The sequence below is a fragment of the Dendropsophus ebraccatus genome, chromosome 3 (genome assembly GCF_027789765.1).
Source record: "Dendropsophus ebraccatus isolate aDenEbr1 chromosome 3, aDenEbr1.pat, whole genome shotgun sequence".
NCBI classification, from domain to species: Eukaryota; Metazoa; Chordata; class Amphibia; order Anura; family Hylidae; genus Dendropsophus; species Dendropsophus ebraccatus.
Genome location: NC_091456.1, coordinates 39,623,552 through 39,646,751, shown reverse-complemented (window position 1 = coordinate 39,646,751; position 23,200 = coordinate 39,623,552). Strand labels below are relative to the sequence as shown.

General features: G+C 46.6%; 1 protein-coding gene across 1 annotated transcript in view; it reads left to right on the top strand.

The window, feature by feature from the left end:
- The window catches only part of PARP2 (poly(ADP-ribose) polymerase 2), an 87,116-nt gene that overhangs the window by 36,247 nt on the left and 27,669 nt on the right, over window positions 1-23,200 (top strand). Inside the window, exon 7 of the mRNA XM_069961537.1 lies at window positions 1,500-1,550. Within this exon, the coding sequence (XP_069817638.1) occupies window positions 1,500-1,550 (51 nt within the window). The remainder of the gene's footprint in view (window positions 1-1,499; window positions 1,551-23,200) is intronic.

Genomic DNA, 23,200 nt, shown 5'->3' with positions numbered 1-23,200 from the left:
ATTTTGCAGACCTTACGGACCGTGAAGGCCTGTAATGAATTGTTTCCCCGCCTGGCATGATGTATCAATACTACTGTTTGAATCTCCGCAGCATTGTAGCGAAGCAGCTGCGCAGCTCTGTCACTGAAGTGCCACGGAGAGTCAAACATTTGCTCCGATGCCGGCATGATATTGATACATCATGCCGGGTGGGGAAACTCTCTATACTAGCCTTCACTTTCCATAAGGTCTGCAAAATTTACAGACTTGTGAATGCAACCTTACCATGCTTGGAGCTCAGCTTGCAACTGACTGACAGTCAAGCAAGGTCAGATACGTTAGGGGGAGTTGGGAGGCATTCCCACTTGCAGAAGGTCAGGAGATTGGGAAAGTCTCCTAGGCACTTTTCACTGGAGAATAAAAGTATTTTTCCACATTGTGGCAGTAAAGACAGATATATGAAAGGTACCATGTTGCATTGTTGTAACGGTTATCTGTGTCAGCTGTTTAGAACATGAATTGCAGCTGACAGATTCCCTTTAAAAGAAAAGTCAGAAAAGTAAAAAAAAAAAAAAGAAAAAAAAAAAAAAGCGCAGAGGGGTGCAGGAACTTGATGAACAAAATATTCTTTACCTGTCCCGGTGCCTCCGTAGCACCACTCCCACGTCCCACTGAAGGCCGCCAACTGTAATTTTTGGCTGGGATTTGGGTACGTCAGACACCCAACTTCTCTGGCTGCAATGTCACGGCCCAGTTGATCGATTGCCAGCTCAGCAAGTTAGACTGAGGCTGTGTCCCACCCCAGTCACTGATTGGCTAAGTTTTGGTACATGGCGTTGAAGCTGAAGGAGCTGCATGAGGTTGCCGTCTGTCAGCTGGACCTAAGAGAGGTGCCATGGGGCACGAGGAGAGGTAACACTTAAAGGGGTTGTCCTGCGAAAATCTTTTTTTTTTTTTTTTTTTTTTTTTTTTTTAAATCAACTGATATCAGAAAGTTATATAGATTTGTAATTTACTTCTATTAAAAAAAAATCTCCAGTCTCCCTATACGTATTAGTTACTAAATGTCATGCAGGAAATGTTTTTTTATTTTCAGTCTGACTCAGTACTCTCTGCTGACATCTCTGGCCGAGACAGGAACTCTCTCGGGTTTTAGATGAATCCCCATAGAAAACCTCTCCTGCTCTGGACAGTTCCTGTATCGGCCAGAGGTGGCAGCAGAGAGCACTGTCAGACTGAAAATAAAACATTTCCTGCATGACATACAGCAGCTAATAAGTATGGGAAGACTGGAGATTTTTTAATAGAAATAAATTACAAATCTATATAACTTTCTGACACCAGTTGATTTGAAAGAAAAAGATTTTTGCTGGACAACCCCTTTAATGTGTTTTTATTTTCCTGAGACTAAGAATTGTTAGGGGGGGGGGGGGGGGGGGGGGGGGGGGGGGGGGGAATAAAAAAAAATAAAATACTCAAGTGTCAACAACAGCCCAACTTTTTTTTTCTTTTTGTTTCAGGCTCACGTATACAGCGAAGGTGAAGAGGTATACGATGTTATGTTGAACCAGGTAAGAAAGGTCATGTCTTTTCTTTTAAATCTATGTCCGTGCGTTGTTTGGTAAATGTTACACTTGGCATGCATTTGTATTTTATTTGATGTGTTTTTTTGTTTGTTTTTATTTTTGAAAAACACATTCCCTTTTATATAAAAAAAAAGTTAAAACTTATTAACAATCTGCAGTGGTTGGCACTTAAAGCGCTTACTGAGGAATTACGCTTCAATTTCACAAGATCAAATTGCATAAAAAAACAAAACGTGAATGGATCGCAGAATATCAGAAGATCTTAGCTACATAATCATATTACAGGAGGGGATATAGTCCTGACTAAAAGTGACTACCAATTTAAAGGAAATGTATCAGAAAATGGCATATTATTGGATGCAGGTTTTTATTATAAACATTTCATTTTCTTTTTCTTTTTTTTTTAATAAAATTTTTAAATTCTTTGTCTATTATTTTTGCCACTCCCTTGTCTTTTAGAGGAGGGACCTTACTCCTGGAGACCGATAGTCTTAACATTTCTGTCAATTAGATCCCGTCATTTCAACTGCCTTAAAGTAGTCTATACAGACAATACAGGAAGCTTATGTCTCCAGAATGACCACCCCTAATGACGTTAAAAAAAACTAACATTTAAAAAAAAAATTCTACTGACTTAATTCAAGCAAATAAAATGTAAATATATAATACATTCCCTTTAAACATAAAATATTCTTTACTTGTGCGTCAAATATTTGTAAATCTGAAGTGCATATCCCTTTTCCCAATGGGATAATTCAAATTACCAGAATTTTTTCAACCTTTAAGATGGCCATAGACTCACTGAGAATTTAACCATTTGGACTGTTAATAAGTGGTCTTGGCAAAAACTGTATGTCTGTCATTATGAAATTTGTTTCTAATTGCTGAAAATATACGGGACATGCTTAAAGCCCCGTTCAAACTGGAATTCGCTGTGGCTGTATTTTAATTGTACAGTAATGCTGGAGCCAAATACTACAATATTGACTCCGTTAGGACGAGGAAAAGAGAACGCAGACCCATGTGCGTGTTGACATGCGGTTTTACATGCAGTTTTATATACGTTTCTCACACTGTCAAACATGCAAATTAACAACAGGAAGCAATTCGGCAGCATTTTATGACTGAATGCTTCAGGGAACAGGACTGGGAGCTTCAGAAATCTAATGTGAAACTGCCATCCCACCAAAGGATGTCCATAAATGTGAAGCACCTCATTCAACAAGTGAGTAACTCCATTGTAAAGATCTGTGTTAAGTATTAATTGTCATGTTTTTGTTTCCATATGTTATGTTTATTTCTGTAATAATGTTTTCTCATTTTTTATTTTAACTTGAATTTTTTTATTTGTATATTTCTGGTGTTCTTGTGTGCTCTGCATTTAGTGATTTGTGTTGTTTTTTTTACCTTTCCTTAATTTTCTAATGCAGGTGGAAACCCATCCTGAGCTTTGGGATGCCGCGTCAGAGGGGTACAGTGACCGGCAGGCAAGAGAGGACGCGTGGACAAGCATCTTCCGCCACCTGTACCCCACCTGGGATGCGCTCACCGCCAAAGAACAGGGGGCCATTGGTAAGTGTCCAACACACAGATTCAGTATAAAATCTTTTTGGTTAAAATTTAAAAAATTACATTTTTTTTTGTTACGTTGAATGCAGTTTATATTATGAGCAGTTTCAGGATGGGCCTGTACTGTCTGGAAAATTTTGTCCAACCCACTCCCTCCCCCCTGAAAGATTTTATTAAACAGGGCTCCAGACTAAAAAATTTACCTGGGAGCCATTGGCTCCTAACCTGAAAAATTTAGGCGCCAAATAGAATATTTGGTCGCCAACATTTTAAACCATGTAAAATTAATGTTATGTTAAATGGGACTTACTGTGTGCAGAGGCCACGGCAGCAGCCTCCTCCTTTAGATTCTCTCTTTTTTCTTAGTTTGAAAATGTTCAACATGGAAACTTGCAACTTGACAACCATATACAGTCTGACTCAGTACTTCAGCTTCACTTGGCTAGCCTTTTAATGAGGCTTACTCTTCTGAACTTGAACTTAAAGAGAACCTGTCGACCCCCGTGCCGGGGTGACAGGCTCCCAACCCCCCGTTAGAACCCCCTATACTCACCTCATCGCGCCGGGTCCCGCTTCTGAAGATGGTCGGGTCACGGAGATCTCAGCCGCTGCAGCCCGGCGTGCGCTGAGAGATGAGTCCAACGCTCATAGAGAATGACGGGAGAGTCCAGCGCTCCGTCATTCTCTATGAGTGTTGGACTCATCTCTCAGTGTGCGCGCCGGGCTGCAGTGGCTGAGATCTCCGTGACCCGACAATCTTCAGAAGGGGGACCCGGCGCGATGAGGTGAGTATAGGGGGTTCTAACGGGGGGTTGGGAGCCTGTCACCCCGTCACCGGGGGTGACAGGTTCCCTTTAAAAGCTTGCAACAGTCTATACATACTGAGCTAGACTTATGACTGCAGCCATAGTGACCCCCCACAAGATGTGTATATAGATAGATATATCTCTCACCTAGTGACTAATGCAAGTGACCCCCTACAATACAGACACCTGAGGGGCCCTGATAATAATAATTGTGCATATATCTATCTCCCAGTGTCTGCAGCCAGTTTGCCCTACACTTATAGATGGCCCCCTCCCCTTATAGATGACCCCCTCCTTTTATAGATGACCCCCCTCTACCCCCATTATAGATGCCCCCTCCTCCCCCCATTATAGATGCCCCCTCCTCCCCCCCCCCCATTATAGATGCCCCCTCCTCCCCCCCCCCATTATAGATGCCCCCTCCTCCCCCCCCCCCCATTATAGATGCCCCCTCCTCCCCCCCCCCCCCATTATAGATGCCCCCTCCTCCCCCCCATTATAGATGCCCCCTCCTCCCCCCATTATAGATGCCCCCTCCTCCCCCCCCCATTATAGATGCCCCCTCCTCCCCCCCATTATAGATGCCCCCTCCCCTCCCCCCATTATAGATGCCCCCTCCTCCCCCCCCATTATAGATGCCCCCTCCTCCCCCCCCCCCCATTATAGATGCCCCCTCTTCTCCCCCCCTTATAGATAGCCCCCTCTCCCCCCCTTGAAGATGGGGCCCCCCCCCCCCCCTTTCCTCTATGCTAAGCAGTATTTAAAAAAAACAAACACACAAACTCACCTGACAACCCGCTCCCCCGGCGATCCTCTTCTTCTTCGGACGCTGTCCTCGGCTGATGCGCGGCTGCCGGGGGTGTCCCGTCCTATCCCCGGCAGCGCGGCGCATCAGTGAGCTCCCTGTACGCCGGGGCTGTGACTTCTGACACAGGAAGCGTCTCTGACGCGCGCTTCCTGTGCCGGAAGTCAGGGCCCCAGGCAGCTCACTGATGCGCCGCGCTGCCGGGGATAGGATGGGACACCCCCGGCAGCTGCGCATCAGCCGGGGACCCGGACTTAAAGAGACAGCACGCCGCCGCCGGGGCCAGTCGCAAATGGCGCCCAGATTAATAAATCTGGGCACCATTTGCAAAATATCAGTCGCATTGGCGACCATTTTGGTCGCCATCTGGAGCCCTGTTAAAACAGTTTCTTTGTTTTATAACAATAGATATTAGCAGCAAAAATAAAATACAAAGACCGAAATGACAAGGTACATTAGAGTCCCTAAGAGCCTTATTTACATGAAGCAGTAATCTGTTGAATCAGGCAGATTCGTCAGATTGTCGTTCTGTGTAATAAAGAAAATGATCCGCTGTTTGTCGTTTTAACCCGCCAGCTTCGCATTGTTACATCTAGTGGTGCGCTGGCGACGGCTGATGACAGTGTAAAAATAAGATACTTTCCTGTTCTCCCCCCGTTGTACTGCAGCCTTTCCTAATGTTCCCGGCTGACGCTTCTGGCCTGGTTTTGTTTGGGGACAGGCCGCTCAGCCAATCACTTACCGCTGCGCTGTCCAGTCTAGGCCAGTGATTGATTGAGCAGCCTGTCACTGAAGAGACTGTGCCAGAAGTGTCAGTGTAAGCAGTGAACACAGGAAAAGGCTGCAGGACAACGGGGAAGAATAAGTATAAATTTACTGTGTGTTTTGTTTTTGTTGTATTTTTTTTTTTTTTACTAAAATTAATTATTTAGTATAGACTTGATAATTTTTATGTTAAAATCAAGGGCTGCATAGACCTTGCTGCTCAATAATCGAACCATGTATGGGCTCAGTAAGCAAGTGCTTATAAAATGGCATACACCTATGAGTTTACTTCTCAACATGTGAAAATATAATGTTACCTAGCAGATCTCCACCAAAGCACCAAATAATAAACATGTCCTTACTTGTTTCGCCCTTAAAGTGTCACTGTCGTTATAACTTTCAAAATCTAAATGAACAGTAGATGTGATATAAAGCAAGTTTGCAATATACAGTCCTTTGTAATAAGCTGAACTTTCCAGAAATCCAGGTCCAGTCTCCTGAAGGCAGATTTTCTGACTTGTGCTGCTTGTAAAAAACAGGTACATTGAGCCGTGATTATCTGTACTGGCCGGAATTCATGTGTTAAGTCAATCACATGACTGTCTTCTCTCTGTGAGCGCTCAGATGGCCTGGGATACACAGGAATTCCAGTTTTATTTTTTGCGTCACTAATTGTACTTTGCAATGACAGGCTGAATTTTTGCATAAAGAACACTGCGAAACCAGCAAAAAATTCAATGTGTGTTGAAGTTGAACAAAAAAACACACTTTTTTTATTTAGAGGGTTTTTGTTTTTACGCCATTCGCCCTGGGGTAAAACTGACTTGTTATGCATGTTCCTCAAGTCGTTACGATTAAAACGATATATAACATGTATAACTTATATTGTATCTGATGGCCGGTAAAAAATTCAAACCATCGTTAACAAATATATGTTCCTTAAAATCGCTCCATTCCCAGGCTTATAGCACTTTTATCCTTTGGTCTATTGGGCTGTGCGAGGTGTCATTTTTTGCACCATGATGTTTACTTTCTATCGGTACCTCCTGATTGCACATATACAACTTTTTTTGATCGCTTTTTATTACATTTTTACTGGATTTGATGCGACCAAAAATGCGCAATTTTGCACTTTGGGATTTTTTTGCGCTTACGCCATTTACCATACGAGATAAGGAATGAGATTAATAGTTCGGGCGATTACGCACGCGGCGATAGCAAACATGTTTGTTTATTTTTATTGATAACATGGGGAAAGGGGGGTGATTCAAACTTTTATTAGGGGAGGGGGCTTTTTATTAACAACAACACTTTTTTTTTTAAACATATATACTAGAAGCCCCCTAGGGGACTTCTAGTATATGCACTCAAAACTCTAAATGATCTATGCTGTATATAGTTATACAGCATAGATCGATTAGATAGGCACTTGATTGCTTTCGGCTGCTGCAGCCGAAAACAACCAAGTGCAGAGCCGGGGTCAGCGCCACCTTGGAGTGGACCCCGGCAGGTAAAAGACACGGAGATCGCTGGAGCGATCTCCCCACTATACCACCACTGATCGGCTGCAGTAAAGATCGGATGCAGCTGTCAACTTTGACAGCTGTCTCCGATTACTTAACCCTTTAAGGACGGGGCCACTTTTCGTTTTTGCGTTTTCGTTTTTCCCTCCTCGTCTTTAAAAGGCCATAGCACTTGCATTTTTCCACCTAGAAACCCACATGAGCCCTTTTTTTTTTGCGTCACTAATTGTACTTTGCATTTACAGGCTGAATTTTTGCATATACAGGCTGAATTTTTGCATAAAGTACACTGCAAAACCAGAAAAAAATTCAAAGTGTAGTGAAGTTGAAAAAAAAAAACGCATTTCTTTTATTTGGGGGGATTGTGTTTTTACGCCATTCGCCCTGGGGTAAAACTGACTTGTTATGCATGTTCCTCAAGTCGTTACGATTAAAACGATATGTAACATGTATAACTTATATTGTATCTGATGGCCTGTAAAAAATTCAAACCATTGTTAACAAATATACGTTCCTTAAAATCGCTCCATTCCCAGGCTTACAGCATTTCTATCGGTACCTTGATTGCGCATATACGACTCTTTGATCGCTTTTTTATAAAAAAATTTCTGGATTTGATGCGACCAAAAATGCGCAATTTTGCACTTTGGGATTTTTTTGCGCTTACGCCGTTTACCGTACGAGATCAGGAATGTGATTAATTAATAGTTCAGGCGATTACGCACGCATCAATAGCAAACATGTTTGTTTTTATTTAACCCTTTCCCGCATATGGACATACCGGCACGTCCAAATCTGCATACAGTTCCTGCAGATGGACGTGCCGGTACGTCCACGGGATGACAGGGGCGCAGGAGCTGCACTCCTGTCATCCTCGGCGGGGCCCGGCTGTCAGTGATAGCCGGGCACCCGCCGCAACTGCCGAGATCCGTGCCGTGCCCGGATCCTGGCAGTTAACCCCTTAGTGGCCGCCGATACGGCGGTCACTAACGGGCCGGCGCTGTACTACATTTCATCTCCCCCCACCGTGAATCCACGGCGGGGGGAGATGAAATAAGTCAATCAGACCCCAGATCAGCCCCCCTAGTGGGCTGGTCACTAACCCTCTCCCTCCCCGCGGCGGCCATCAGATCCAAGATGGCCGCCGCAATCACTGTGAACAGACTAATGTCTGTTCACAGTGATCAGAAAATAAAAATGAATGAAAGCCCCATGCTCTCCGCCACCGGAGGTAGCGGAGAGCATGGGGCAGTCATCGGGACCCCCCTGTGGGGTCCCGGTACAAGCGATCAGCGGTATATACTATATACCGCTGATCGCTTGTGCCATGTGGAACCCGGCACTTTTTATCCACTGTCACCATCAATGATTGGTGACAGGGGATAAAAAGTGTCACCGTGCCCCCCCCCCCCCCAAGTCGCCCCCCACCCCCCCTGTCACCCTCGTCCCCCAGTCACCCCCCCCTTCCCCATATACTCACCTGCTCCTGGAGCTCCTTCCTCCTCGACGTCCAGGCTGGTTATGAAGTGCACATGCGCTCCATAACCAGCCAACTCTGAAAATTTAAAGTGACAGAGACCAATTTGGTCTCTGTCACTGAACTATGATTACTGTGATAGAAAATATCACAGTAATCATAGTAATACAGTGAAAATGAATGTATAAAATACAAAAAGTGACAAACATACAAAAAAATAAAACACACACTTTTTATTATAGTAATAATTGCAGTTTACTCCCAAATTACCCTTAACCCCCCCCAGATTACCCGTAACCGCCCCAGGTTGTCCGTAATCACGCCAGATTGCACGTAACCCCCCAGATTGCCCGTAACCACCGCACGTTGCCCGTAACCACCGCACGTTGCCCGTAACCACCGCACGTTGCCCGTAACCACCGCACGTTGCCCGTAACCACCGCACGTTGCCCGTAACCACCGCACGTTGCCCGTAACCACCGCACGTTGCCCGTAACCACCGCACGTTGCCCGTAACCACCGCACGTTGCCCGTAACCACCGCACGTTGCCCGTGACCCCCTCCAGATTGTCCATAATCACCCCAAATTACATGTACCCACCCCAGATTACCTATAAACACTTCAGTTTATCCATAACAATGCCAGATTGTCTGTAACCCCCCCCCCCAGGTTTCCCGTGACCACCCCAGGTTGCCCGTAATCATGCCAGATTACATGTAACCCCCCCAGATTGCACGCAACCACCGCACGTTGCCACTGACCACTTCACCTTGCCTCTAACCACCCCAAATTGCCAATGACCGCCTCCAGATTGCCCGTAACCACGCCAGAGTACAGGTACCCACCTCAGATTACCTATGAGCACTTCAGTTTATCCGTAACCACCCCACGTTGCCCGTGACCACCCCACGTTGCCCGTGACCACCCCACGTTGCCCGTGACCACCCCACGTTGCCCGTGACCACCCCACGTTGCCCGTGACCACCCCAGACTACCAGTAACCACCCCAGACTACCAGTAACCACCCCAGGTTGCCCGTAACCACCCCCAGATTACCTGGAACCACCCCAGACTGTCCGTAACCACCCCACGTTACCTGTAATCTCATTTTTTTTATTGTATTTTAGTAACTGCGCTATTCTAATAACTGTTACTAGCTGCGGTTTTGCTCCAGCAAATTGGCGCTCCTTCCCTTCTGAGCCCTGCTGTGTGCCCATACAGTGGTTTACGCCCACATATGGGGTATCGTTGTACTCAGGAGAACCTGCTTTACAGATTTTGTGGTACGTTTTTTCTCCTGTTTCTTGTGAAATTTAGAAATTTTAAACTAAATGAACATATTGGAAAAATTCGAGTTTTTCATTTTTACTAGCCAATTTTGAATACTTTCCTCCAATACCTGTTGGGTCAAAATTCTCACCACACACCAAGATGAATTCTTTAAGGGGTGCACTTTCCAAAATGGGGTGACTTATGGGGTGGGTTCACTCCACTGGCACTACAGGGGCTCTGCAAACGCACTTGGTGCTCAGAAACTTCTTCAGAAAAATCTGCACTGAAAATGCTAATTGGCGCTCCTTCCGTTCTGAGCCCTGCTGTGTGCCCATACAGTGGTTTATGCCCACATATGGGGTACCGTTCTACTCAGGAGAACCTGCGTTACAGATTTTGCGGTGAACTTTCTCTCCTGTTCCTCAAGAAATTTAGAAATTTCAAACTAAAGGAACACATTATTGGAAAAATTCGCGTTTTTCATTTTTACTGTCTACTTTTGAATACTTTCCTCTAATACCTGTGGGGTCAAAATGCTCACCACACACCAAGATGAATTCTCTGAGGGGTGCACTTTCCAAAATGGGGTGACTTATGGCGGGATTTTACTCCGATGGCACTACAGGGGCACTGCAAACGCACCTGGCGCTCAGAAACTTCTACAGCAAAATCTGCATTGAAAAAGCTAATTGGCGCTCCCTTCCTTCTGATCCTCGCTGTGTGCCCATACAGTGGTTTACGCCCACATATGGGGTACCGTTGTACTCAAGAGAATCTGCTTTATAAATTTTGTGGTAATTTTTTTCTCTTGTTCCTCGTGAAATTGAGAAATTTCAAACTAAACGAACATATTATTGGAAAAATTCGAGTTTTTCATTTTTACGGTCTAATTTTGAATACTTTCCTCTAACACCTGTGGGGTCAAAATGCTCATCCTACCCAAAGATGAATTCTTTGAGGGGTGTACTTTCCAAAATGGGGTGACTTTTGGGGGGGTTCTATTCTGCTGACACTGCAGGGGCGCTGCAAACGCACCTGGTGCTCAGAAACTTCTTCAGCAAAATCTGCATTGGAAAAGCTAATTGGTGCTTCCCTTCCTTCTGAGCCCCGCTGTGTGCCCATACAGTGGTTTACGCCCACATATGGGGTACCGTTGTACTCATGAGAACCTGTTACAAATTTTGGGGTGCTTTTTCTCTCATGTTCCTTTTGAAAATTAGAAACTTTACTCTAAACGTATATATTATTGGAAAATTTTAATTTTCCATTTTTTACGGCCTAATAGTGAATACTTTGCTCCAGCCCCTGTAGGGTTAAAATGCTCATTATACCCCTAGATTAATTCTTTAAGGTGTGAAGTTTCCAAAATGGGGTCACTTATTGGGGTTTCCAGTATACAAGCGTCCTAAATCAACTTAAGAAAAGAACTGGTCCCTAAAAAAAATCAGTTTTGGAAACTTTCACGAAAATGTGGTAATTTGCTGATAAATTTCTAAGCCCCGTAACACCCTAAAAAATTAAAATGTTTTGAAATTAAGCCAGAATAAAGAGGACATATCGGTAATGTGACTTAGTAACTAATTTATGTGCTACGACTTTCTTTTTTTAGAAGCAGAGAATTTCAAAATTCATAAAATGCTAATTTTTTAAATTTTTCATGATATTTTGATGTTTTTCACAAAAAACACACAAAGTAGTGACCAAATTTTGCCACTAATATAAAGTGCCATATGTGACAAAAAAATAATCTCAGAATCGCTAGCATATGTTAAAGCATCACTGAGCTATGAGCGCATAAAGTGAGACAGGTCAGATTTTGAAAAATGAGCCTGGTCATTAAGGCCCAAATAGGCTTAGTCTTGAAGGGGTTAAAACCTGGGAAAAGGGGGGTGATTCAGACTTTTATTAGGGGAGGGGGCTTTTTACTAATACTTTTTTTTTTTTTATACACATATACTAGAAGCCCCCCTGGGGGACTTCTAGTATATACACACTGATCTCTCATTGAGATCTTTGCTGTATAGTTATATGCTGCTGCAGCCGAAAGCAAACGAGTGCCGAGACGGGGACGGCGCCATCTTGGATTGGTCCCTGGCCGGCTTCAGTAACGGAGATCGCTCCTCCAGGACAACGTCCCGGAGGAGCGATCTCACCAGGGAAATGCTGCATCCAGTAATCGGATGCAGCTGTCATGTTTGACAGCTGCATCTGATTACTGTACTGTATTAGCGGGCATGGCGATCGGACCGTGCCCGCTAATACCCGCGGTCCCGTATGGGTACGTCATCCGTCCTTAAGAGGTTAATTAGCGGGCAAGGTGATCGGGCCGTGCCCACTAATAGCCGTGACCCCGGGCTACACGCGGCACCCGGGATCGCGGCCCCTCTCTGAACACCTCTTGCGGATACATGACATACCGGTACGTCATGTTTCCTTAAGAGGTTAAAGGGGTACTTCAACTAGAGTTAAAAAAAAAAAAAAGGCTGCAGAAGCATACAGCATTGCTTACCTGTCTGACCCAGTTCTGAAACTACCAAAAATCCATTTGTTTTAGGAGTCTTGGCTTTGTATTGTGCGTTTGTACTCCCTGGTTGAGCAGTTGCTCAGTACTACGAGTTCCAGAATGCATTGCTTTCCCCCAGCTGTTCATCATAGTCCTCCACCCTGCCCATTTTTTCGCCAAAACTGTTGCAGAACATCTAGGCTGTGTTTAGACATTGCTGTTTTAATGTGTTACTGAATTATTTTATTGCAGTACTGCATGATTTCATTGTGGTCCCACCCACACAGCGCTGTATTCTCTACCTGTAACAGCACACTGTATTCTCTACCTGTAACACCACACAGCACACTGTATTCTCTACCTGTAACACCACACAGCACACTGTTCTCTACCTGTAACGCCACACAGCACACTGTTCTCTACCTGTAACGCCACACAGCACACTGTTCTCTACCTGTAACGCCACACAGCACACTGTTCTCTACCTGTAACGCCACACAGCACACTGTTCTCTACCTGTAACGCCACACAGCACCCTGTATTCTCTACCTATAACACCACACAGCACGCTGTATTCTCTGCCTGTAACACCACGCTGTATTCTCTGCCTGTAACACCACGCTGTATTCTCTGCCTGTAACACCACGCTGTATTCTCTGCCTTTAACACCACGCTGTATTCTCTGCCTGTAACACCACGCTGTATTCTCTGCCTGTAACACCACGCTGTATTCTCTGCCTGTAACACCACGCTGTATTCTCTGCCTGTAACACCACGCTGTATTCTCTGCCTGTAACACCACGCTGTATTCTCTGCCTGTAACACCACGCTGTATTCTCTGCCTGTAACACCACGCTGTATTCTCTGCCTGTAACACCACGCTGTATTCTCTGCCTGTAACACCACGCTGTATTCTCTGCCTGTAACACCACGCTGTATTCTCTGCCTGTAACACCACGCTGTATTCTCTGCCTGTAACACCACGCTGTATTCTCTGCCTGTAACACCACGCTGTATTCTCTGCCTGTAACACCACGCTGTATTCTCTGCCTGTAACACCACGCTGTATTCTCTGCCTGTAACACCACGCTGTATTCTCTGCCTGTAACACCACGCTGTATTCTCTGCCTGTAACACCACGCTGTATTCTCTGCCTGTAACACCACGCTGTATTCTCTGCCTGTAACACCACGCTGTATTCTCTGCCTGTAACACCACGCTGTATTCTCTGCCTGTAACACCACACAGCACACTGTATTCTCTACCTAGTAAAATATATACTAAAAGTATATTGTACACGGCGCTGTATCAATTTGGCTGTTAGTATGCTGCTATATTGATGCGGAGTGGGGATACCCGTAGTTCCCTGTATTGGTAACAGCGAAGTAGAAAAAATTGCATCAAGCGCTACTAAAAAGAACTCATATATGGTAGGTCACTCACGAAAATTCTTCCGTAAAGGTGTTTTTCTCGATGGTAAGATATTTCAGTCCTCCAGATTCGGGTTCCAACAAGTAGTTGTGATCCACGCTGGAAGTACGCCCCGGCCGGTAGCGCAACGCGTTGGAGGAACTTTGGCCCTTACTACACCCTGTAACACACTCTGTGACGTCACACTGAACTTGTACCGGAACACCGCTAGCTGGTTGAAGTTGCGCTACCGGCCGGGGCGTACTCCCAGCGTGGATTACAACTACTTGTTGGAACCCGAATCTGGTGTATTCTCTACCTGTAACACCACACAGCTTGCTGTATTCTCTGCCTGTAACACCACACTGTATTCTGCCTGTAACACTACACAGCACACTGTATTCTCTGCCTGTAACACCACACAGCACGCTGTATTCTCTGCCTGTAACACCACGCTGTATTCTCTGCCTGTAACACCACGCTGTATTCTCTGCCTGTAACACCACGCTGTATTCTCTGCCTGTAACACCACGCTGTATTCTCTGCCTGTAACACCACGCTGTATTCTCTGCCTGTAACACCACGCTGTATTCTCTGCCTGTAACACCACGCTGTATTCTCTGCCTGTAACACCACGCTGTATTCTCTGCCTGTAACACCACGCTGTATTCTCTGCCTGTAACACCACGCTGTATTCTCTGCCTGTAACACCACGCTGTATTCTCTGCCTGTAACACCACGCTGTATTCTCTGCCTGTAACACCACGCTGTATTCTCTGCCTGTAACACCACGCTGTATTCTCTGCCTGTAACACCACGCTGTATTCTCTGCCTGTAACACCACGCTGTATTCTCTGCCTGTAACACCACGCTGTATTCTCTGCCTGTAACACCACGCTGTATTCTCTGCCTGTAACACCACGCTGTATTCTCTGCCTGTAACACCACGCTGTATTCTCTGCCTGTAACACCACGCTGTATTCTCTGCCTGTAACACCACACAGCACACTGTATTCTCTACCTAGTAAAATATATACTAAAAGTATATTGTACACGGCGCTGTATCAATTTGGCTGTTAGTATGCTGCTATATTGATGCGGAGTGGGGATACCCGTAGTTCCCTGTATTGGTAACAGCGAAGTAGAAAAAATTGCATCAAGCGCTACTAAAAAGAACTCATATATGGTAGGTCACTCACGAAAATTCTTCCGTAAAGGTGTTTTTCTCGATGGTAAGATATTTCAGTCCTCCAGATTCGGGTTCCAACAAGTAGTTGTGATCCACGCTGGAAGTACGCCCCGGCCGGTAGCGCAACGCGTTGGAGGAACTTTGGCCCCTTACTACACCCTGTAACACACTCTGTGACGTCACACTGAACTTGTACCGGAACACCGCTAGCTGGTTGAAGTTGCGCTACCGGCCGGGGCGTACTCCCAGCGTGGATTACAACTACTTGTTGGAACCCGAATCTGGTGTATTCTCTACCTGTAACACTACACAGCACGCTGTATTCTCTACCTGTAACACTACACAGCACGCTGTATTCTCTGCCTGTAACACCACACAGCACGCTGTATTCTCTGCCTGTAACACCACGCTGTATTCTCTGCCTGTAACACCACGCTGTATTCTCTGCCTGTAACACCACGCTGTATTCTCTGCCTGTAACACCACGCTGTATTCTCTGCCTGTAACACCACGCTGTATTCTCTGCCTGTAACACCACGCTGTATTCTCTGCCTGTAACACCACGCTGTATTCTCTGCCTGTAACACCACGCTGTATTCTCTGCCTGTAACACCACGCTGTATTCTCTGCCTGTAACACCACGCTGTATTCTCTGCCTGTAACACCACGCTGTATTCTCTGCCTGTAACACCACGCTGTATTCTCTGCCTGTAACACCACGCTGTATTCTCTGCCTGTAACACCACGCTGTATTCTCTGCCTGTAACGGCCAGTTCACACTAGGGCTGGGCGATATTGGCCTAAATCAATATCGCGGTTAATTGTACATGTATCCGCGGTAACGATAATTGAATGATAATTATGACACTCCCCTTTTTGCAAGCCACACCCAAACTGGCAATATTTTGTATAAATAAATAAGGAACTCACTGAGCAGCAACACAAGACTGTGCCATTTAGTCTATAGTTATTATCTCAGCAGAGACCTGGACGTGTATACAAAGGTATATAGTTATGTACACACTACAGGATGTGTATACACAGGTATACAGCTATGTACATACTACAGGATGTGTATACACAGGTATACAGCTATGTACATACTACAGGATGTGTATACACAGGTATACAGCTATGTACATACTACAGGATGTGTATACACAGGTATACAGCTATGTACATACTACAGGATGTGTATACACAGGTATACAGCTATGTACATACTACAGGATGTGTATACACAGGTATACAGCTATGTACATACTACAGGATGTGCATACACAGGTATACAGCTATGTACATACTACAGGATGTGTATACACAGGTATACAGCTATGTACATACTACAGGTTGTGTATACACAGGTATACAGCTATGTACATACTACAGGATGTGCATACACAGGTATACAGCTATGTACATACTACAGGATGTGTATACACAGGTATACAGCTATGTACATACTACAGGATGTGTATACACAGGTATACAGCTATGTACATACTACAGGATGTGTATACACAGGTATACAGCTATGTACATACTAAAGGATGTGTATACACAGGTATACAGCTATGTACATACTACAGGTTGTGTATACACAGGTATACAGCTATGTACATACTACAGGTTGTGTATACACAGGTATACAGCTATGTACATACTACAGCTGTAGGAACAGTGCAGACTAGGAAAGTAATAAACCCTGTTACTGTACAGGATGTCGCCTCTCTACTCTGTTTACACATGCATACCATATTCCCACATGTGACACCTCCCTCCAGAGCATTCTCACAAATGACAATAGTCTGCAGAACTTTTCTCTACTCTCCTTCATTGCAGACCATTGTCCCACAACATTGTCCCATATCCTCCCACATGACAGGTCTTTGCAGAACATTTCCCCCCTACAAGGGCACCCTGCAGAGCATACCCATGCAGCATATCTCTGCAGAGTATCTCCCCCCCCCCCCCCCCCCCCAGTACAATTCCCTGCAGAGTATTTATTTCTTCGTAGAATTCCCCAAATACACCTCTCTGCAGAGCATTGTACCCTTCACAGCACCTCCTGGCATAACATTCCCCCCCACAGCACCTCCTGGCATAACATTCCCCCCACGACACCTTTCTGCAGAACATTCCCCCCACGACACCTTTCTGCAGAACATTCCCCCCCACGACACCTTTCTGCAGAACATTCCCCCCCACGACACCTTTCTGCAGAACATTCCCCCCCCCGACACCTTTCTGCAGAACATTCCCCCCCACGACACCTTTCTGCAGAACATTCCCCCCCACGACACCTTTCTGCAGAACATTCCCCCCACGACACCTTTCTGCAGAACATTCCCCCCCACGACACCTTTCTGCAGAACATTCCCCCCCACGACACCTTTCTGCAGAACATTCCCCCCCACGACACCTTTCTGCAGAACATTTCCCCCCCACGACACCTTTCTGCAGAACATTTCCCCCCCACGACACCTTTCTGCAGAACATTTCCACCCCACGACACCTTTCTGCAGAACATTTCCCCCCCACGACACCTTTCTGCGGAACATTTCCCCCCACGACACCTTTCTGCAGAACATTTCCCCCCCACGACACCTTTCTGCAGAACATTTCCCCCCCACGACACCTTTCTGCAGAACATTTCCCCCCACGACACCTTTCTGCAGAACATTCCCCCCCCACGACACCTTTCTGCAGAACATTTCCCCCCCACGACACCTTTCTGCAGAACATTCCCCCCCACGACACCTTTCTGCAGAACATTCCCCCCCACGACACCTTTCTGCAGAACATTCCCCCCCACGACACCTTTCTGCAGAACATTCCCCCCCACGACACCTTTCTGCAGAACATTCCCCCCCACGACACCTTTCTGCAGAACATTCCCCCCCCCGACACCTTTCTGCAGAACATTCCCCCCACGACACCTTTCTGCAGAACATTCCCCCCCACGACACCTTTCTGCAGAACATTCCCCCCCACGACACCTTTCTGCAGAACATTCCCCCCCACGACACCTTTCTGCAGAACATTCCCCCCCACGACACCTTTCTGCAGAACATTCCCCCCCACGACACCTTTCTGCAGAACATTTCCCCCCCACGACACCTTTCTGCAGAACATTTCCCCCCCACGACACCTTTCTGCAGAACATTTCCCCCCCACGACACCTTTCTGCTGAACATTTCCCCCCCACGACACCTTTCTGCAGAACATTTCCCCCCCACGACACCTTTCTGCAGAACATTTCCCCCCCACGACACCTTTCTGCAGAACATTTCCCCCCACGACACCTTTCTGCAGAACATTTCCCCCCCACGACACCTTTCTGCAGAACATTTCCCGCCCACGACACCTTTCTGCAGAACATTTCCCCCCCCACGACACCTTTCTGCAGAACATTCCCCCCCACGACACCTTTCTGCAGAACATTCCCCCCACGACACCTTTCTGCAGAACATTTCCCCCCCACGACACCTTTCTGCAGAACATTTCCCCCCCACGACACCTTTCTGCAGAACATTTCCCCCCCACGACACCTTTCTGCAGAACATTTCCCCCCCACGACACCTTTCTGCAGAACATTCCCCCCCACGACACCTTTCTGCAGAACATTCCCCCCCACGACACCTTTCTGCAGAACATTCCCCCCATGCAGGGGCGTAACTAAAACTGGCTGGGCCCCTTGTAGGCATCTCCCTTGGTTAACCCCTTCCTTAATACAGGCTTCCACCTGCAAATTACCCCTCCCCCCCATGTAGGCAATCCCATGTAAATTAACCCCCTCCCCAATGAAGCTATCCTCCTTCTCCCCTTCCCCATGTGGCCATCCTCATGTTAAAACAAAATAAAAACTTTTACTCACCTAACTGCAGCGTCTCCTTCATCCTGCTCTCAGAGTATGAGTGACATCACTCATGCTCCGAAGCGCTGGGGAGGGAGAGCGGCCTCTTGTGACCGGAGGCAGAATGCTGCCTCCGGACACAAGGGTGATTGGCAGGGTCGGGAGCCAATGGCTCCTGACCTTGTCAATCAAAGCCCAGCATTTAACTGCGAGCGTTCATCAGGAGCGCACGCAGTTAAAGTGACAGGTCCGGAACGCCATTTGCAGCACCCGGCATGTCTGGGAGGCCGCCAGATGCTGCAAATGATATGATGTCAGCGTCACCCGGGCCCCCAGCTGCCCCTTCCGGCAGCTTGCATGTGGATTTCCTCGGTCACTGAAGCAGGGGCCGCCGGAGATGGTGATAGCGTCACTATGCCCCGATCCCGCTGTACAGCTGCAGCACTCGCAGCGACGCTATCACCCACTCCGACGGCAGCTGCGGTCTGTGCGACGTGCTTTTTCAGTGACCGAGAAGCTCCACGTGCAAGCTGCCGGAAGAGGAGTGTCTCTGCCCGGGCTGAGTCTGGCAGGAGGATATACCTTGCCCAAGTCACCCCAGCTGTTTCCCCTGTGACAGGGTGGAGGGAAGGGAGCGCAGCGCGAGACCCCCAGCACTGCATGCTGTCCCATAGATGAAGCTGTCAGTTAGGGATTCCTGCACAATATGGATCCCCCGGTCTATGCCACCTGCTCCTTCAGACACCGAGCAGCTCTGTGTGTGAGCGGCTGGGAGCGCGACGCCAGTGACGGTATCGGTATTTTCACGGTATACTGCCCAGCCCTAGTTCACACTAAGCAAATGTAATGGAATTCCATGGCGGAGCTCTGCCATGCGGAATCCTGCTTGCCTCAGTGTGACACTGTTTGCCTAGGGGAGGGCTCGCATGCTTCCACTCTCCTCAAAGAATTGACTTGTCAATTCTTTGAGTGGAGAGCATCAGGAGCAGAGGCGCACAAGCCCAAAGAGAAACAGTGTGACACTGAGGCAGGTGGGATTCCACCATATTTGCTCAGTGTGAACATACCCTAACACCACACAGCTTGCTGTATTTTCTACCTGTAATGCTGATATTGGAATGAAGTTTTAAAAAAATATTTTTACTTAATTTGTGCAGTTTTTTTTCTTCTCATCTCCAATATTCTCTTACACTGAATATAATGTGTATGCCTTGTTTTTTGTGCGGGTGGGATTGGCAGTGGCAATTCATTGCAGAACTGCATCCATTTTGTGAAGGTGCTGCAGTATTTCGACAGTTCTGCAATAAAACACGGTGTGTAAACATAGCCCTAATCTCACTGCAGACTTTTGCACAAATATTGAAGTTGCAGCGGCTGCTTCTGTCAATCCTTGCCTGCTCAGGGGTAGGCTGGAGGGGCTGGTCAGAGATGGTGAATTGTTGAATCACTCAGGAGGGTGGGAGATCCAGTCAAGCCTCCTGTGACATCAGATGATGCGTTGTCACAGGAGAGAGAAGCTGGGGTTTAATACAAGTTTTGTAGTCCTTCCATGTTGTTCACCTTAGACTGGAATCATGTGGGAGGATCGGACTGAATCCAATGCTCTGCAGTGGTTTTCCATGCTACATAATGCAGCCTTTGGACAGCTAAGGGCCCTATTCAACGGGCCGAGCAGGGCCTGATCAACGATGTAAACGAGCGCCGATCTGCTAGTTCGGCGCTCGTTTACTGGGCCTATTCCACGGCCCGATGATTGTTGAGTGAGGGCTGCAGGGACATCGTTACTAATGTCCTTGCAGCATGCATTACCTGTCAGGTCTTCTCCTCCGCTCTGTCTTCCTCCCCGGGTCCCGCGCGCTCTAGCTTTAGAATGGCCTGTCAGCTGGCCTGTGGCTGAGCGCTCCGTCAGCTGACAGGCCACTCTGCAGCTAGAGCGTGCGGGACCCGGGGAGGAAGACAGAGCGGAGGAGAAGCCCTGCAGGTAATGTATTGTGCTTCTCAAATCGTCGGTCGCCCGCCACGCACCGCTATTCCACCGTAGCAATGCGCGGTGGAGGAATGATGATTTTAGGTCTGGCCCTAAATGAACGATCAGCCGATGACACGATCATCGGCGGATCGTTCTCTATTCCACCGAGCGATAATCGGCCAAATGGGGCCGATTCGGCCGATCATCGTTCCTGTGGAATAGGGCCCTAACTCCTCAACCCCTGTGAGACCCAAAATGCCCAACAGACAGGCTCTCAGGGTAGATGGTACAGAAATATTCTTTGATATAATATGCTCCTTTCCAGAAATCTCCCACCATTCTACACTCCCATAGCATGTACATTAATAAAGCTTCTTCCATACTACACCTCGGACAGTTACACGTGTCAGATACCATTGGAGCTCCCTCTACCCCCTAAATCTCATTGACTTGCTTTTTCCAATTGCCCCATACATAGAGGGAGATTTGCTATGGGCAACAAAGAACATTGTAAGATAAATCTCCCCCATAGTCTCTGACTAATGTTAAGTTGTTAAACACATTTTTTTTTCTTAGGTGTTAGGTTCGGTGCTTCAAAAATGCTTATTTCTAATTTTCCTTTACTGATGTTTTTTGTTTTTTCTTTTCAGAAAAGGATGTTAAAAATAGGTGGAGGTCTGTGCGAGACAGGTTCCGCAAGGAGATGTCAATGGAAGAAAAGAGTGGGTCGTCTCCTTCCAAGCGAAGACCCTACCAATATATACAGCAGCTGATGTTCCTCAGGCAAACCAGGCAATTTTGCCCGTAAGCATTGCAATTATAACATTAAAAGGGTCTCTCTGGACTTAAATGAGAAAAATATCGCCTATACACACAACAGATAATGTATGATCACTGGGTGCCCCACTGCTAGGACCCACTTATTGAAATAGAACAGAGCAGCAGTGCACATACGTAATCACCGCTTCTATCACTGTGGTTGTGCAGTGAGGAGAGCGCTCCGGAGCTCCACTCTAGTGAGTGGTGGGGCCTTTAGTGGTCATACATCACCATCACCTACTGTGCCTTTCACGGGATAACCCCTTTAGGGTAGCACGTAAATTTTACTAATTTTACAATTTTTTGCATTAGCAGTTTTTTGAGCCAGTAGTAAGTAGAAGTCTTTCCTCTATACAGATGGATTCAAAAGTCTCAGGTAGAGATGAGCAAACTTTCAGTAAGTTCGGATTCACGTGAATCACATCGCTCTCCATTTGAATCCCACGACCTGGAGAAGATGGATGCAGTCCTATGGCTGTTTACCTGTTTTCTGGGTAGCCCTAGGGCTGCATCCATCTTCTCCAGGCTGCAGGATCCAAATGCTGAGCTATCAGGTTCAGACGAACCCAAATTTACTGGCAGACCCTTTTGTCAGGAATGAAAGGGAAAATGAAGCAGTAATGGGTGAAGGAGTCTTTTCGGCTATGTTCGAAAAATGACTGCAAGGGTAAGTTTTGTGGTAGGTAGTATATCAAGGAAGACCAAAACTATCTTAGAAATCCATTGCCGCAATGGGATTTTAGATCTCTCTTGTGGTTTAAAAGTTCTCACAGAAAGCTCCTACAACTGTGAACTTTCCCTGTGATGCACAGCCATTTGACGTGTTCAATGTGTGGTCCATAGTGCCGAACACAGAGCTGAAGGAGCTGGATCCAGTCGATATGAACCCACATGAAAATCTCTGGGGAAGTGCTGTAACAATCCTCCGTGATGTGGTGCTGAAGGTGGTGTTTGTTGCTGAATTTTTTGTTTGAGATGACCCCCAGAGCTGGAAGTTGATCCAGCACCTTTAGCTCAGTTTTCAACACCAGGGGCAATACATTGAACATGTCAAATGGCTGTGCATCACTAGGAAAGTCCCCAATTTTCTGTCTCTATAACTTTTGAACCAAAAACCACAGAGATTGCAAATCTGATGACAAATCTGGCCGTCTTTAATATGCTACCCACCCATTGGTCAATTTTGCAATAGATATAATATGTCTGCCATGTTTCAGATATAGCCTAAAAGACCCCCTCACCTTTTCTTTCTAAAATGGGTGTCCTTGGACTCTTGACTTGCTCCGTATTTCCTTTTGCTTCTAAATCTACTACTGACTTCTGGCTCAGAAACCTGCAGTGGAGTTTTTTTTTTTTTTTTAATGCATGATTGCAATCTAAGGGTAGCTTCACACTTACCGGATCTGCAGCGGTTTTCACACTGCGAGTTTGCAGCGAAATCCGCTGCGGATCCTGGTATAGTGAAGTTCTATGGGGTCACATACCCACAGCTGAATATTCATTCCGCTGCAGATATGTGACCCGGCCCATTTAACCCCCCCCCGCCGCCCGTAGCCCCGGCCCGGAGCATACATTACCTGCTCGGCACTGCGGCTGTGTGAAGCTCCCATCTCCCTTCGCGCCTCATCAGCCAGTCAGTGCACGGGCAGCGGGGGAGCTGGGAACCTCGCA